This window comes from Condylostylus longicornis, unplaced genomic scaffold (genome assembly GCF_029603195.1).
Source record: "Condylostylus longicornis isolate FDR11 unplaced genomic scaffold, ASM2960319v2 ptg000012l, whole genome shotgun sequence".
Classification (NCBI taxonomy): Eukaryota; Metazoa; Arthropoda; class Insecta; order Diptera; family Dolichopodidae; genus Condylostylus; species Condylostylus longicornis.
The window spans coordinates 474,203-492,817 of record NW_026577981.1 but is presented as its reverse complement, the minus strand read 5'-3'; the positions used below and the strand labels follow the sequence as shown (position 1 = coordinate 492,817).

At 30.4% G+C, this 18,615-nt stretch overlaps 1 protein-coding gene across 1 annotated transcript; it reads right to left on the bottom strand.

The window, feature by feature from the left end:
* Positions 1–13,250: 13,250 nt before the first annotated feature.
* LOC129619364 (baculoviral IAP repeat-containing protein 5.2-A) lies at positions 13,251–14,418 on the bottom strand. Its single transcript, XM_055534607.1, has 2 exons — positions 14,231–14,418; positions 13,251–13,605 (listed from the first exon to the last, which is right to left on the bottom strand). Exons 1-2 carry the CDS (start codon positions 14,342–14,344, stop codon positions 13,297–13,299), a joined length of 423 nt encoding a protein of 140 aa, XP_055390582.1. The 5' UTR covers positions 14,345–14,418; the 3' UTR covers positions 13,251–13,296.
* Positions 14,419–18,615: the final 4,197 nt, after the last annotated feature.

Sequence of the window (18,615 nt, the reverse complement as noted above, 5' to 3'; positions counted from 1 at the left end):
TAAAATTAGGTACATGAAAAAGTAAATAGAAAAAAAGTTGTACATACAGTTTGTAAAAAAAATTAATTATCTCACTAAAACATATCTACAAACACAAAGTGTTATATGTAGAAAACGAAATAAAAATTTAAAAACAAAAAAATTCCAATGCAGTATTTCTAAAGTTCTTAATTGTATGCAGTATTTTTAAAGTTATTAATTGAATTAACATTATTGTCATATTTATTCATTAAAACTTAAAAAAGAAACCTTATTCAAATTTTCTTCATTTTTATCATCATGCAATACTTTTTTCTTCTTTTAAAAAGATTTTAAACCTTCGAAACTTTTTTAAAATTCTTAAATAAAAAGCAAGCAATATAGTTTAATGCATATACCAATATTTAAACAAAGCGAAGCATTTACCAGAAATAACATACATGTAAAGATAGTGTATGTAAGTACATATTTCGTGATTTCGGTAATGCGGTAAATTAAAGTTAAAGTAAATATAAGCAATAAAATGCTTATTTATTTATTTATTTATTTGCCTAACTCAAACAAATTTACATAATAAGAGAAAACAAAAAATTAATACACAATTTTGCAATTACTTAAACTATGCTTATACTAAAATCTATTTCAATACAGAAATAATAAAAAAAAACATTTATTTGTTATCTTTTTGTTTTTTCTTCTTTTTTTTCTTTTTTTTTCTTTCTTTGTTTTTATACAAGATAAACTAACACTGTAAAAGCTAGCAGACAAATAACTCTTCTCTACTATTTTGCTGCAAATTAATAAAATTTTTATATTTATTAACATTAATAAACATCCTATTTATTGGTTTGTATTTCCCTTAATTTGTTCGATGAAGAGCCATAATGAATATATTTTCTGACCTAAACCAAATACTAGCATTTAAGCTAGAATCAACTAATGTTTGTAGCATCAATAAAGTATTGAGGCTTAAAAGATTAAGTCGGTCTCCATAAGGCGGCAGATTTCATGGATCATGCCAATTTAGACCACGTAATACAAATTTAATAAAGTTCCTTTGAACCGAAATTTAATAAAGTTCCTTTCATTAAATTCTTTACCCCACCTTTTTACAAAAGCAAGCATTGAGTTAGCTTATTTATTATTGCATTCAAGTGAGTTCTGAAAGTCAATTTTGCATCAAAGACAACAAACAAATCTTTAAAAAAATCAGCTGTTTTTACAAGTTCATCATTAATACAGTAATCAACAATAAAACGAACCAATTTGCGCGTATAAGTAACAACCGCACATTTGCCAACATTAAGAAACAGATTGTTGTGGTTGCACCAGGTCAAAAAAGAAACCAAATCATCTTGAAATTTATTATTAAAATTTTTATATCATCAGCATAAATTAAAATTTCACTGTACCTAATGACAGAGGTAACATTACTAATTGCCATTATGAATACAAAGGCCCTAAGGGACTTGCGGAAGCCCTGAATTGGCAACATACGGACTTGAAATGCATGATCTAAAAGAACATAGTAACTGCGAGCCAGCAAATATGATTCAAACCAGTTTAGCAAATTTGGAGGAAACCCAAGTCTTGCCAACTTAAATAAGATCACACTATGCGGTAATAGATCAAAAGCTTTCGACAAGTCCCTGTGAATGACATCAGTTTGGTTAGAAGTCACATCTACTAAATTACATATGGTTGATCGTTTTTTTACAAAACCATGTTGATTCGACACCAAAAGGCCCGAACACTGATCATAAATGGAATGAAAAAGCATAAGTTCAAATAATTTAGGAATGGGCAACAACTTTGCAATTGGTCGATAATTGGTCACCTTGTTTTTGGGACCCCTTTGATGAAATGAAATAATAAATGCTTCCTTCCAAAACTCCGGAAAATAATCACAAGAACTTTCTTGTTTCCTCGATGTAACGATTGAGTAAGCAAAATTGAGAGCGGACCAGACAGATATAAAGAGCAGTTTTTTAGTATTGTTTTAGGAACGTTATCAGGCCCCGGAGAATAATCTGTCTCAAGCGCATCCAAATATTTTTTTACTCGAAAAATGGAAAAATCCATTGAAGAAATCGGCAGAATTGGAAAGGTATCAAGATGATTAAAAAAATTGTCAGAGTTAATATTAAAAATATTATTAGAATACGAGCTGGAAAAGAAAGCACGAAAGAATTGTGTAATAAAAGATGGAAATTGATCACACTTTCTTTTCGAATTAACAAAATTCTAAAAAAGACTTTGGATTATTTTTATTCGATGACCCATAATAATAAGATAAGGTCTCTTTTTTGTTTTTCAATTTTTTCAACTCCTGGGTTGAAAAAGAGTTAACGGATCTATCACTTCTAGTAGGAATAAATAAGGTAAATGCATGATTTAAAACGTTGTAAAAACTAGCTACCACTTCATTGATCCCCAAGTTAGCAAAAAGAGAAAAAAAGTTAACTGTGCGAAGATAATTATTTAATGCTATGAAATTGGTTTTAGAAAAGTCAAATTTAAAACAAACATCTAATATATTATCGCTTTTATAATTATAAAAGTATGAAGAACAAATTGGAGAATGATAAGTTCCAAGACCTTGCATTAAAAAAAAACTGCTAAAGTTTTTTGTTCCTTTTCTTTCTTATACACAGAAAAGAACATGTCTATTATTATTTTAGCGTTGAAATTTTCTTACGATAATAATGCCACTTATGAACGTCTCCTGATTTTCGTCCTAAAAATTCATTTTTAGTAATTTTTTCGTTCTAAAAAATCAAGTTTACTGGATCTTACATAGATTTACCAGATTAATGAAAAAATATTTGCTAGAATAATAGACCTATAAATTTAATGGAATCAATTTTAAACGTGTTGTTTTTTCTAATTTTAAAATTTTGTACTATTTAAAATACCTTCCGAAAGAGCTTTATTATGAAATTAATTTTTGGATAAGATGTCATGCTCCCCTAATTCATAATAAAACTTGTTGTTTATTAGTGCTCAAACAGCTCATACTTTATATATGAGGTAGTTAGTTTTATTAGTTATATATTCTCTATGAATAAACTCTGTATGGACACACGAGTCGTCATCTTCTATCATTACTTGAATTTTCATCCTTGACGTTTCATCCTTCTTTCACATATACTACATTTGTAGTTTTGTACTTTTTCTTGTACTGTCTTCTTTTTTGAATCCAAAATCTTTTGAGGTGAACGTTTGAAAAATTTGGCTTCATTGTTTTTCAAAGATGCTCTGCAAATTACAAGCAGAGAATGTAAATTCAAAAACTCAAATAATATCTGCATCAACAGAAAAAAAGAACAAAGATGCGGCAGTTATTGTGTATGAAACCGGCGAGGAAACCGACTGACTGGATCCTAAAACAGAATAATCCAAAGAAGCAAAAAATGGGAAAATCTCCTAAAATAAATTTAGAGAAGACAGTTAAAAAAAATAATGAAACCAGCTCTAAAATGAAGACTGAAAATCCGAAGAAGCATAAGCCTCCTCTGGTTATATTGAGCAACATTAAAAACGACTCGCACGTAGTTAAGATATTAAAAGAAGAAAAAATAAATGTTAGGTTCAACATAATGAATAATGACCAATTAAAAATAAATGTAAAGAATGAAATCGAATACAGATTGCTGCCAAAAGCTATACATAAGGCTAGACTGGAGTGGCACACGTATGAGAACAAACGGATATAGTTGCAGATTTAATATAGAAAATAAAATATAGTGTAATTTAACACAGAATACCAATTTTCATATGGAAGGTATTGTACGGAAAAACCAAATTAGAGCAGAAGTTATAGTTGGTCTGTAGAAACAGTTTTATCCTTTCAGAGTTTAGGTGATTTGTTAGGGTAGGGCTTTCTCTCCCCACTATCGAAGGAAAAAGGTTGGTAGCACCGTCCTTCTTCGTCTCTCTAAATTTTTTCACTTAGTAGAAAACAAAAAAAAACATAACAACCAAAAATAATTCAATTTTTGATTATTAGGTTGGAAACACGGCTGACAGAAATACAGGCCTGGACTCTAAGAGAGAGTGACAGTTCACCGTTGACGAATTTACACGTATATTCATATCTAAAAAATATAGCAAATTTTTTTTTATTCACTGTGTAATGTCTTTATATTTAACAAGTCCCAATACTCAATTTTTTTTACGAAATATTACGAATTTTTGGCTTCGTTGCTGGTTTTTTCTTTAAATGCCACTGATCGTGTCATATTTTTTATTATTTTTTTCTTTTTTTTTAAGTAAATAAAGTTGGGTCAAACCAATGGTTTGTATTGTAGCACTTTTCCCTTCAACAAGTGAAAATACTGCTTTTAAAAACAGTCTATGTATATCCACCACACTATTAAAATTATTTTCATTTATAAACGAAACTATTTCTAGGATTGCATATATTTAGGATGAACCATTTATGCAGTCTTTGAAATAAAGCAAAATTTAATATAAACAGGGGTTAACATAATGCTCGATTTTAAGGGTTAATTGTGTGAGTTAAGAAAAATAATTATATTTTTTAATGTCATGGAATTTACCGTTAACTTTTTGCGTTTATAGAAATTTGAAAAAACTTGTGGTTTCAGAAATATAAGGTGTCAAAAATGCAAATTTTACAAATTTCAAGAGGCCATAACTTGAGAGGGGGTGGAGATGGAAAAAAATTTTCTTCTAACAAAATGAACTAATTGCTAATGTCTAAAAGCCCCTAAAATTTCAAGCTTCTGCAGGCTGGGGTCTAGAAGAAAAACGACATTAAATATTTGGAAAAAAAGGACTTTAGATAACGGTAAATTTTAACGGCCATTTTGTTTTTCTAAAGCTTAACTATAGTATACCGCAGTAGGGGAAGCAAGCCACTGCCTTTCTGCGTTTGCAAAATTTCAAAAATGCTTATGGTTTCATTGCAACAAATAGTTAAAATATGCCATTTTTAGTGCTTTGGGGGGTATAAATTCTAGAGGGGGGGAGATAGGTAAAAATTTTGTTCTACGGAAATAAGTTTCTAGTGAAGATCTATGTACGTATTAAATTTCAGCTTTCTATCTTTAAGAATGTAGAAGTTTTGTAAACAGACACACGGACAGACGGACGGACGGACGGACGGACAGAGTGAAACTAATAACCACTTTTTTTCAAAAAATTTTTGGAAAAGTGCTAAAAAGAGTTTAATATTTTAAAAAATCTCAGGATATTATACACATTTTTTAAAAAGCTTCCCATTAAAATTCTGTTGCACGAAAAAGAAAGAAAGGTAGGAGGGAAGATAAAATGAAAAAAAATTTGAAATTCATATTTCAGTATGGTTTCAAATGTAAATGAGGAAGGATGTATGTTTTTTCATGCACATTTTGTATGGTAAGTTGAGTAGTGTCGGCTAACAAAAATGTTATTAAAAGTAATATAGGTTGACACATTTCAACAATTTTAATTATCTCATTTCGGTTATTTATACGTTACTTACAAAATTGTTTCAAATAATTTCAGTTAGTTTTTAAGTTATTAATAATAAATATGTATGTACCTACTTCCAATAATTTTTTTTTAAATAATTATTTTAAAACTATTTCAAACATGTTATATTGAGTGCTTCAAAAATTTTGCTGTGCTCTTTTTTCATATTTTATTAGCAGGTAAACAAGAGCAATCTATTTATAAAATGTCAATGCATGTGTATGTATGACCTATCTTAATTCTAAACGGAAAGAATATTACATAAAGAACAAAAATTTTAAAATACCTGTTATTTTACTGTCGGAATTTTTGAGTCGTTTGGTAAAATACCATTTATTTCAAAAATAAAAAACAATATTCAAATCCGGTCATAAAAATATATGATTGTTTTTTCCAAACATTTTAAATATTTTTTTAAATGATAGTAAGTTTTTAACATTTCTTCATATAAAAATAGAGGTAAAATTTTGAAGGTTATATAAAATTTGTATTTAACAAATAGAATTTGATTGTATTTTAGATATTATTTTCTAATTCCCTCTTCAAATTTGTTCTTTACTATGTATTTATATCAATATTCAATAATTATCTTTCAACAATTATATTTTCAACTTGACACCAAAGTTACTCCCCATATGTTGAGTTAACTTACCGTATAAGAAAAAAAAGCTGTTCACTTAAAAATAATGAAATGCTTTCAGTAACATATAAAACGTTGAAGGCGAAGGATGTGCTTGTTGTTTTTCCGCTTTTTTTTAAGTTTTAAAATAATTATCAATGAAAATATTAATATATTTTTTTGATTTTTCAAATATATTTTCTAAATTTTACCTGCTTTATAATAAGTTTGAATTTATTTTAATATTTCTTCTCAAAAAATAGCCACTTCGATTTAAAGAAAACCATATAAAATAAGGTCGTGCTTTAAAGTTTCTCTCTGAGCATTGGGACTTGTTAGATATAAAGACATTACACTGTGTTATAATTTTATACTCTCAATTCTCTCAGATATGTTGTCTGACATGGCAAAAGAAAAAAATGCGGAAAAAACTCTAAAATATATTTAATCAAAATTATAGTTAAAATTTGGAGTTGAAATTTGAAGTTTTAATATATTGTTCAGAGAACTCATGTTAGCATAAAAATTTTTAAGATTTTAGTCAACTTTTCGTATAGAAAATCGAAATGAAAACAGGCAAAAATCATCATTTTTCTAAAAAAAAACAACAAAAAAAAAATATTTTTCAGAAATGTCATTTCGCCAAAAATACACACGCAATTTTCCAAATACATTCACAAAAAGCATGGTCCAGTTTTTGATTTTTTGTAATGTCAAGGTTGGAAATAAAGCAGTTTCAGAAATAAAAATTTTGTTGAAGAAGGATGAATCGTGTGGTCTCAGCCAATACTTCTATTGTCCAATTGTTCTTGTAGTGTAGCATTTATAGAAATCTTAAAAAAATTAAGAGTCTAGAAGGTTTTTGAAATGAATTTTTTTATGCTGTAATGAAAAATAACTGTAATGTTGTTGTAAAATAACTATATAAAATAACTATAAACACAAATTATGAATATTGTAATAATTTTTAAAAAGATTTTAATGTAACTTTTTCTAATTAAAAAATTTGAATAAAGTTGATTTTGTTGAAAATTTATGGGGTCCCAAAGAGCCTTCTTGTACAAGATTATGCGTAATTTGGCAGCTGAGAGCCGTCACAGGCCTGGACTCATAATATTGAATTTTGATAAAAAAACGACCGAAGGTATAGTTGGCCGTGTGAACTCTGTGATGGCCGTACGGATAAATAATTTTAAGAGCTTAATCGTCTATTTTATTCGAAAAGTGAGAAGAAAATGAGTAACTATCATATAGGAGGGTAAAATACACGATCAGGCGGTAAATGTCGGAGGTAATTAACATAGAGATTCATGCCACCTCTCGCGTTTTATACATATGTACATATGTTTAGTGCTATTTGATACATACATACATATGTACATATATGGTAATTACAATATAAAACCATACAACCTAAAAATTTTACCCAAAATTACAGCTTCGTAATTTAATAGTTTCTGAGCCATGAAGAAACAGCTTATAAGTTGTATGGGAGCTACCACAAGCGGTCGAGAAATTTTGACGGGTTTATTTGTCATTTAATATATTTACTTGTGCAAATTTTCAAAGCTATGGACTGAATAATTTCGGAGATATGTATGATATGACCAAATAACTTTAGGAGTTGTATGGAAGTTATCGCAAGCGCTTATGAGATCTCAACAGTTTTTAACGAATAAAGTGGCATTTTCCTAAAATTCTTTTTGAAATATTTCAGCACTGAAGGTTGAATAGTTTTTAAGATATAGCCAAAAACTCTTCAATTTGTATGGCAGCTACCAGAAGGGGCCAAGCAATTTCAAGGACTCGTATCAATATTTAAATAGGTTCGGGCATTTGCTATAATAAATTATTTGAGAAAATTTGGTGAACTTAGATTAATTAGTTTTTAAGCTATTGCTAGGGCGGCCGATAATACATGTTTAAATCAACTCAAAATGCGACGCTGATTAGAAACAAACATACCTGCGTTTATATCCCAGACAACTATTTTTTAGCATTACAAACGGTAAGGCAAGTTTAGTGTGTCCTTCGAACATATGTTCGTACGGGTGCAAAAAGTGTGTACTACTTTAAAACGTTAATATATAGAAGAAAAAAGTGATTAATGCAGTAGTGCTTTTTTGAAACGTCGGCCGAATACGAAGATTGAATTTTTGAGTCATTTCATATATACTTACCTACAAATCAGCAGAAACTGAATATTTCATTTTTGCAGATCTGCGAAAATAATTACAGAAATAATTTTTTAATGCCCGTCATTTTTTTTTTATTATTCTCTTCTAATTTATATTTTTGCATTATGTACATAGTTCTTATAAAAGATCTTAAAAATTCTTTTGAATCTTTAATCGAACATACTTTATATTAATTATTTTTTTCCATCGAATGAAAGAGGAAAGCATGAATGCTGCTAACATACCATTCCCTGACAACCCATAGTTAGTTATGTATGTGTTTTACCATAAAAACCTCCTCCTTATGCTCTATTAGACCAACCATCAAATTTTCTTTAATATAGATTGAAAGAGATTCAATGCTCCTCGATTTGGTAAAGCGCATTGTACGCTAAATCAGAAGGCAAAGTGGTTTTTAACTCTTTCATTTGATTACGTCATCCATCTGTTCTGCAGTTGCATGAAGAAATTTCCATTAAGTTAAGTCAATCTATAACCCGAATCAATATGTTTAGCATTATAGAGATCTTTGAATGAACCTCTCTTTATTACACGTCCTGGAGGACAGTAAGGTACACTAACATCGAAATTTCGTTTATAAGATTCTATTCGCAACAAATTGGCTATCGTCCCTTTCTACTTTACTTATTTCATTATGTTTTATATTATTCCATTTCAAAAGTGTGCAACCATCCTTTGATTCGTTATTAGGATGCACCGCTTTATATTCTATGTAACCATTCATTTTTATATCTGTTTGCTGTTTTAAATGTGTTCCAATTGCTCGTGGAATTCCACGCGCAATTGGAACACATTTAAAACAGCAAACATTCTTTTCTTTTTGGCGTACATTCACAAACATTATCATGCTTGTCTTTTAATTTATTCAATCTCAATGAAATTTCATTCACAGTTTCTTTATATGTTATATGTTTCACCACTTGGGCAAATTGGATTCCCTGTAATCTTTTATTCAATGTAGCTCTTTTTGGGGTTTCTGGAGTTTCGAGAGTATTTTTTGGTACTATTTTTATTTGTTTCCGTTTTGTAAGGTTAGTTTTCCTTTTTTGTAATTCTTTTGCGACTATACAACCCCTGTAATTCGCAGGATGTACCTCAGAGCAATTTGCACACTTTGAAGCTTCCATTTTTGCTTACTACAATTTATCGTTAAATGAGGACCAGCACACTAGACACATTGACGCTGGCAAAACCTCTGTGTGTGCTCATATCTCTGACACCTTCTGCATTGTGGAACTAAATTATTTCTCCTTATTGACTCAATTTTAATCTTCATGTGCTGAAGTACATCAATTTTTGTAAAATTTATTTATGTCCTCCGCATTTTCCAAGGTTACCATGAAGAGGTCAAGTTTGTTTTTTTTTATTCTGCTTTCTAATTTTATTAACGACTTCTAGAACTTTAAGAAAGGCTCTTCTCTTTTAGCTCATTTTTAATATCTTCAGGTTGGCACGAAGGATGCAAACCTCCAGTCATCACCTTGGTGGGTCTTGTCATTTTATTTTCGTAGGTATGCCACTCTACTTTAGATTAATTTGTTTTTTTTGCTAATTCTCTGTAATCTATTCATCTCTCGTTGACTCTAAAGTTTATTTTGGCTTTTTTGGGCATCTTCTTTATTTTTGGATATTCCTCCACATTGCTTAATATAACAGGAGGGAATTTGTTCTTTCTTGCAGTGCATTTATCTGCACAGATTTTTCTATTTGGTTCACCTTATCCTCAGGACTAATTTCAGGTGACATATCTGCTCTTCGCTTTTTGCTTTTTCTCTTGAGAATCCAATCGGTTTCCCGAGTCAGATCCTCCCCGTCTGTGCAGTATTCAACTTTGTTTGTCGCAACTTTTTCCGCATTTATTTCTTTTATTGCATTTACAATGATTGATTCCAATTTTAGCTTATTATTTTCCTCTTTGAGATACTGGATTTCATTTTTCAATTCTTTACAAAGCGCTTCTAGCTCACTTATTCTTTTATTTAAGCGACAGTTATGAGTTTTCTGATCTTTTATTTCATTATGCCACTCAACTTTTATTTCATTAACTGGGCATATTTTCTTTGCTTTTGTCACATGGTGGTATCCGCATGACCCGAGGTGTTCTTTTAAAAGAGGTGATATAAAATCCTTTTGTTTTGTTCATCGCATTTGTTTTTGTTTTATTTCACAGTTTAATTCTCCTAGCCTTTGGCAATAAATACCTCGTGCAAGGCAGCCTGCTCAATTTCTGCCTTTCCTCAGGGATCAGTCGCATCGCAGACAGCCGTTCATTCTGGATCAGATGCTTCTGGATTTGTACTAGATTTTAGTGGAGTCTCGCCACAAGCATTTCTACTGCGGGTATTTCGCACCCCCACCCGCCGTGGCTAATTAGAATCCAAGTTAGAATTGAATTATCGAAAATCTCCCTAATTTTAAGAGTGGTAAGGTATTCTGTAATATAATATCGGCTGAGTGCTGTTTCGATCCATACGCCGCTTTCGAAATTTCTGACTTAAGACAACTTCTAGGTTTTCCACGATGATCTTTCAATATATATATGTAATCAGATTTTCGCTATCTCATTTAGTTTCATAGATACGCCAATGTCATTTTGATGCTCCTGCACTTAAAATTCGATTTTAGATGCATTTTGATCCATATCGAAAATCGTTGACGTATGGATCAAATTTTCATATAAATTTTTCAAAAAATTTTTCAGTGCTATAATGACTTATGTTATACAAAAAAATTAATTTTCAATGCTACGAGTGTAATGACCCATGCCATACAAAAAATATTTTTTTTGTATGACATAAATTATTGTAGCACATAAACTGCAAAACATAATTAAACAATCCAATTTGGCTATTTACACAGTTCCTAAATTTTTTTAACCGATAAATTATTTTTTAATTTATTCACCTTACTTGTTTTTTTCACATAATTAACTAAACAAAAAATATTTTAAGAACTTTTAAAAGCATTAGATTGCTTTGTTCTTTTCGAATGTTGCTTACAAAATGTCGTGTAGAACAAAACGTTACAAAATATTAAAAGAAACAATTCGTTAATTCATTTTTATTCACTTCATTTCATCAAAAGCTTATCTAAAATAAAATAGTAACAAAACATATAATATATAAATAGTATTATTTAAATATTTCCGTTGTCAATTATTTTGTAACCATGTTTTGGATCGTCTATAATTGACTTAGAAAAATCATAGTTGCTATCATTTTTCACCAATCGTTAAAAAGATAGTATTTACCGGGAATCCTCAAATTATAAAAACTTTTTTTTAGATTCCTGCTAATGTTCCTTTTTATTCAACTTCGTCAAAATTTTTTTAAAAAACCCTTTTGCATTTCATATACATATGTACATAAAAAAAATTTGTTTTGATAAAATTGCCCTCTTTTGCAGTTTCATTTTGGGTTTGCATTAAAGAACTTAACAACTTCTCCAATTTTGCTAACCAATAATATTTACGCAGAAATTGTCCCAATTTGCATGCCAATAAATGAACGACTTATCCCATTTTGCAAAAAGCCCTATATTTTGCATAGCAATTATGTGTACAATTTTATACATTTTTAACTTTTAATTTTTCAAAATGATAGAGTTTTGAAGCATCTACAAAATGGTATACATATCTAATTTTTTTTTTAAAATCGACTTGTCCACTTTTGCAAATGGGTGGCAGATATGATTTTTAAACAATTTTTTGAAACATTGAGTATTATACGTCGTTGTAAGCCATTCGCTGGTAAATTCAAAGCCTTCATTAATATATACTTTTGAAAACGCTTGAGCATTGCCGTACTTTAATGCCCGAATCTGTTAAAAACAAATAAAAATGATTCATTTAACCGTCACATATAAAATTGTAAATACATATATCTTGACAATCTGATAATAAAATCAAACCCTAGCGAACTAGCTGAATAAAAGTTTTGAGACATTTATGAACTATAATTTGGCATTTTGTTACCGAATTTCCTGGTGTCACTTAGCTACCCGAAAATGCCAAGACATATCACTAAAACATCTAAAATATTTGGTAAAGTGCAATCCTTCATTCGCTATAAAGAGCTTTATTACTCCAAATACTTAAAATTAGTACTTAAAATTGTATGGCAGTTATCCAAACCTGCCAAGCTATTTCATAAGAACATCCGAGACATACCCAAGCTATGATTGAATACATGACTTTCATTCGTTTAATTAGTTTTTTGAAATATTTAAAATAATCTTGTTGAGTGGCATAACAGCTAACCCAATCCATGATTCGAATTTTTTCCCTAAAATTAGCAACAGTCGCTGTCAAAAATAAGAAAATTTTTGAAAGTTTGGTGACGTTTTCTCTTTCTTGGATAATTGGGCAAAGCAACAAATGCCCTTATCAAAATCAACACAGAATCTTACGATTAGCGGGAAGGGAATATAATGTATGTATGTCTATACAGCAGAAAACTCTTTTAAGTGAATACGAACCATTGTTCAAACTCTTTCAATCTAATTAGGTTAAATATTCATATTTTACGCATGTTTTAAATTTAAGCTTCTCACTTTCGCGATATAATAATTTTTTTAATACAAGTATACGAAAAATAATGGGAGAACAATTTTTTTTTAAATTTGTGCTATTTTGATGTATATCTATGAACTTTTGATCCACGTAATAAATAGCAAACATTTTTGATCGAAAATGTGGATATGGATCAAAATCGCACTGGACCTTCTCTAACTAATTTGCTATAACTCTCGATCCCTTTATCGAAATTGCACAAAACTTTATAGTAAAACACTTACATATAGTATGTATATACATATAATAAAACTAGTAATAAAAATTTAAGAAATCTCGGCGTTTAGTTTTGAAATAGTGCTTGAAAATGCGATTTTCTCGATTCAAAAGTCATGGCGTATGGATCATAATAGCACTCAGCTCAGGTTCTTAAGATAAAGTGAAAAATTACAAATTTTATATTTTGCTAAGATTTTAATTTCCTTAAAATTGTTTATACACAAATTTATTGTTTAATTCGCTGAAACAAATTTATCGCGCTCTTTATTAACTTCGATCTTCAATTTTCTTTGATAATGGTCCTTTCGCCTTTGAATTGAAAACAATAGCACATTAAAAGACAGATCGAGAAATTCTTCCTTGGTTAACATTCTCTCTGGTTTTCCCAATTTTACAAAACAACATTGTGGCGCATGTTTTTTATGTTCTAACCACGGATCATCGGTAGCTTCCCATCCATCCAGCATTTTTCCACAAGCAAAGCAAGTAGTTGTATCATCACCTTTTCCATTACCAGTCCAATAAAAACCAGCTTCAGCCATCTGAATTATTAAACAATCTTGTTAATTTACTTACAAAAAGCTAGATCAAATATTTATAAAGAACATTTTAGGACAAAATCTACTTTAACACCAAGATTTTGCAATGAATTTCTTGATCTTTGGAAGTAAAATAAATACAGCAATGTTCGCCGTACCTTCAATCGTATAACAAAATGCCATAGGCTCTCATTTATTTAACTTCTAGTTGACTTGAAATTAGAAATACATATGTACATAGTTTCTATTAAATGTACGTAAGTACACAATTTTAAAATTCATATTTTTATGTCATGTTATGGATGTTCTCGCCCTATCACTGACATTATGCAAAAACTAAAATTATAATATTCAAATGTTTGGTAGGAATGAAACGTAATGAATTTGCATAGCTATTTTGTATTATTTTATAGGAGGTCATTTTATTGATGCGTTTTCCTCTTCGATGCTTATTGGGCACCGGTAAAATGATTTTGCTTAATCTTGAATATTACATTACACAAATCTATGTACATATTCCGAAAATACTTATTAAAGTAACTGTTTCTTTAGACATTAAACAAATACGACTCCCACTACGACTAACAATGGAAGTTTATAAAATTATTTAAAACATCGCATATCTTACTTTACGCGTGTCGCATGTAGTACTTTCCTCATACGGCCACGACACAAAACTTTCGACACGACTTTTTTCAAAAATTTTTAAAATTTTAGCACTTTCTGCTATTAATCCTCTCATTATTTAAAAAATATTAAACTAAACTCTGACGTGCAAATTCTAATCAAAATTCAATTTTAACGAATAAAAAATTTAAAGTAAATGAAAAATTTGATTAAGGGCAGTGTTGCAAGAACGCTCTAAGGACAGGTATGCTAGAATAAAATAAAAAAATGCCAGAATTATTATTGTGCATTTGAATGTTATATAATTAAAACATTAAGTCGTTAAAATTAGTTGCGACATTAAAGAACCAATTCCAAATTCTCACCATCATGTTTTATGCAACATTTTTTTAAATAGATTTTCTTTATGATGTTTTGTCTTGATTTCCATCTGACCACCACTCGTTTTCTTTTGTGTCTACTGTCTATATAAATATAGTATTAAATTTACACTACTGCTACTGTATTTCTAAAAAATTATTTTCAACTAGGAAATCCACATTTTGCATATAATCCTTTAGGGATAATGGCTTCAAAATAATTTATGTGCACTTCCGCAAAATCATCATAGTTTATTTCATTTTCAAATTTAAACTATCTAAGTTTTGTCTGATATATAAATAATATTTTTTTTAAAACAATATTCAATTTTATTTGAAACTGGAAAGCCATTATACCAGCGAATTAGAAATACTAAAAGAAGGAGCATCTTGAAAAAACAAAGAAGCTAATTTTCTTCTTTTTGTCTCTATCTTTGCTCCGAGCATTGTCAAAGTCGTAACAAAAGCGTATTTTTATTTTATTTTCTTGTCTGGCCTTTACGATAAAATATGTGTAATTGTAAGAAGGATAAGTTAAAAATTTTTTTAAAGTAAAAACTAAAAAATATTTGAAAATATTTTTTCATTTTAGAAAACAAATTTAAACAAAACTCATTATTTTTTTTCTCTTTGAATAAATTTATTTTAAAAATTGCAAATATTTATAAGTATTTTAATATCACAATATTTTATGACCTTCAAAAATGAACATATTTTGTTAAAAAATATGCAGCCAGGACACTTGTTTCGACCAATGCTTCTTCTGCCTTGAAATATAAGTCGCAAAAGCTGACATTTTTCTCCGCCCATAACATGTCCGAAATGCGAAGTTTTTCTTTGCTTTATGTTCCTTAGTAGTTCCGTTGTTTTTTGAACTCTTCAAAGGACTTCATTATTTGAAATGTGTCCCGTCCACGACATTCGGAGGATTTTTCAATATGATCACATTTCAAAAGCTTCCAATTTGTTTATTAACGTAGCTCCTAAAGTCCAACATTCCGCACCATAAAGTAGAACTGTCCAAATATAGCATTTCAGAAATCGCGGTTTAATATATATGTTTATATCTCTACTAGTAAAATTTTTTTTGTTTTTGCAGAAGGAGTTGTGTGTCATTCCTATTTTACGCCTGATTTCTTTTTCGTTAATTAGGATTTTGCATTTAGAAATGGTGTTTTCTCCCTACTTGCAATCATAGATTTTGTTTTTGCTATATTTATATGAAGACCGTATTCTTGGTTATGTTTGCTTACTTGACCAACTAAGGATTGAAGCTCATTCATATAGTGTGTTATTAGGGTAATGTTGTCTGCATATCGAATGTTGTTTATGTATTTGCCATTTACTTTAATCCCTGTTGACATTGTTTCGATTGCTTCTTGAAAAATAGCTTCGGCATAGATATTAAATAGAAGCGGTTATAGTATACAACCCTGTCGAACTTCTTTTTTTATTTCTACTTCCTTTGTGATGCCATCTTTTGTTCTAACTGAAACACAAAAATACGTCTTTACTAACATCGCAACAATTTTGTACAAAGACTTGAATACCAAATAGTGCTTCTCGCGTTCCTGTTCCATCCTTGAATCCAAATTGGGTTGTACCCACATTTTTCTCTCATTTCTTATAGATTCGATTTTGCAGTATTTTCAAGAATATTTTTAAGCTTGACTCATCAAGCTTATCAAACGACGTTAATTGCATATTTTGGCGTTGTTTTTTTTTTTGGCAATGGTGTGAAGGTGGATTTCAGCCAATCTGTAGGAAATTGTCCACTATCGTAAATATATTTCTTTTTTTTTACCGGGAGGAAGAATGACCTTGAAAGACGAAAAGCAGCAGTGTGGAACTTTAATCCACTAAAAAGCACCCTTCTCAAAATAAGGCTTAAATATGTGATTATGTCTCAAAACTTTGTTATATATTGTTAACCAAGAACGCCATGCCAAAAGCCATTCAAATTTTCTGTATTCCTCCTCGAGATCTCCTTCTCTTTATGTGCTCCTCCCATTTGAGTTTTGCGTGCAACGTCATTCACAAACACTTATCCGTGTTTGCGAACGGAATTAAGACGCCGTTTCTCCGAACCGAAAATGAATTGTCAATTTTCCTATTAGTGAAATTCACGTGTACTGATTTCACTGCGTTAAGTTTTATATTCCACTTTCTAGTCCATTTTGAGTTCTCGTCACTTGCCTTTTGTAATTTTTGTGTGGATTCATTTTCATTTCGTCCTATTGCGATAACTGCTGACTAATCAGCAAATGTAGCTGTTGTCACTCCTTTCGATTCAGGAATATCACACGTGTATAGCAAGTAAAATATTAGGCCCAATATACTCCCTTGTATATTATAACGCCGACCTGATATCGCTAAGCGAAGAGCGCCCCTCTTCCTGTTTAACTCGAAATATTTTATTAGTCAGATAAGATTCTAACAGGTTAACATACTGCGTTTGTAGTAATTGCCTAAGTTTTTTTATTAATCCAAAATGCCAAACCTTATCAAAGAGCTGGGCTACGTCCAAAAATATGATAGAATATATCGTTTTTTCTTCCAGTGAATTTTCTGTTAGGTCAGTTATCCTATGAATCTGATTTATTGTTGAATGGTTCTGAAAACCAAATTGATGATTCGGTATTAACTTACTTTACTTTCAATTATAGGCTGAAGTCTTATCAATAAAAGTTTCACTAGCAGTTTTGAAATCATCGGCAACAATGTGGTTGGTATATAAGAAGTCGGCCTATCTATAGGTTTGCCAGGTTTGTGCAGCATAATTATCTCCGCATCTTTCCAAATGTCACATGCATTTATTAGATGCGTAAGCATCGTTATACCACTTTTGGATAGTTTTTTCAAAATATCGGCCGTTATTAAGCCAAAACCCATAGCTTTTTTAGATTTAAGAGTCCTGATTTCCTCTATATTCTTTCCTTGACAATTGGAATAGTGACGCTATCCCCAACAAAAGCAGATTCCTCATTTTCATACACGCCCTGACTGTTATGCAGACGGAATATATCTGCCAAGTGATTTCAAGAAACGCATTTGCCTTCTCTTTGTCAGTTTTTGCCCACGTTCCATCTTTGTTTATAATGGGAGCAAGATGCTTGATAGGTTGCTTCATTTTCTTTGTTGCCTCCCACAGCGAGTAATTGGTTTTCTGACACAATTTTGAACATAATTGGCAACCGGATCCTCCTTGTATTTTCTAATACCTTTATCAGTAGGATTACGCGTTTGCTGCAACCTCTTTCTCGGCCCCTGCTTTATCTTACTTTTGCTATTATATGAGGAGGATAGTTAATGCCATCCCTTCTAATAGCATTAATTTTCGAAATACTCTAAGCCGCATTTTGAATAATTTTAGTAAAATTTTCGGCCTCCTCATCTATCTGCTGGGTTGTTCTTATCCTTTTCCTTAGATCTATTTGTCGTTCAATATCTAAACGAAATCTTGACCAATCTGCAGTTCCATTTGTCAGCAGAGTTTCCCCTCTACTTTTCATTACAATATTTTCGTTAAGTTTAAAAACAACCACTGAATGATCGGAGTTAAGATCATAGTTATCATGTACCTCAGTGAAGTTTTTGGCAATCCGTTTTGTTATGAAAAAATCTATTAAATCTGGACACTTATTAACATCGGTTGGCCAATACATTGGCTTCGCAGTGGAGTGAAATAGGCACCCAAAGCCGCCAATTGCTGTCCTAAGTTCTCTTCCTCTAGTTGAACTCCAATCACCCCCTCCCTATCACAATGCACCAGATATAAGCCCTTCGCTATATTACGAGGGTGGTTACAGTTGTAAATTCTATAACCTGGAAACCGAATCCTGCTTTTTAAGGTCATATGTGTTTCAGTTACGAGGCACACGCCTATATTCTGTATATTTGAGTTTTTTATTTACCATTTTTAAAGTACTTTTTGTTTTTAGTTTTATTGCAGTACAATTCTAATTCTAAACACTCATTATTCAACTTGTTCCCTCAATACGTTGAATCATTAGTGGGCCATATGATG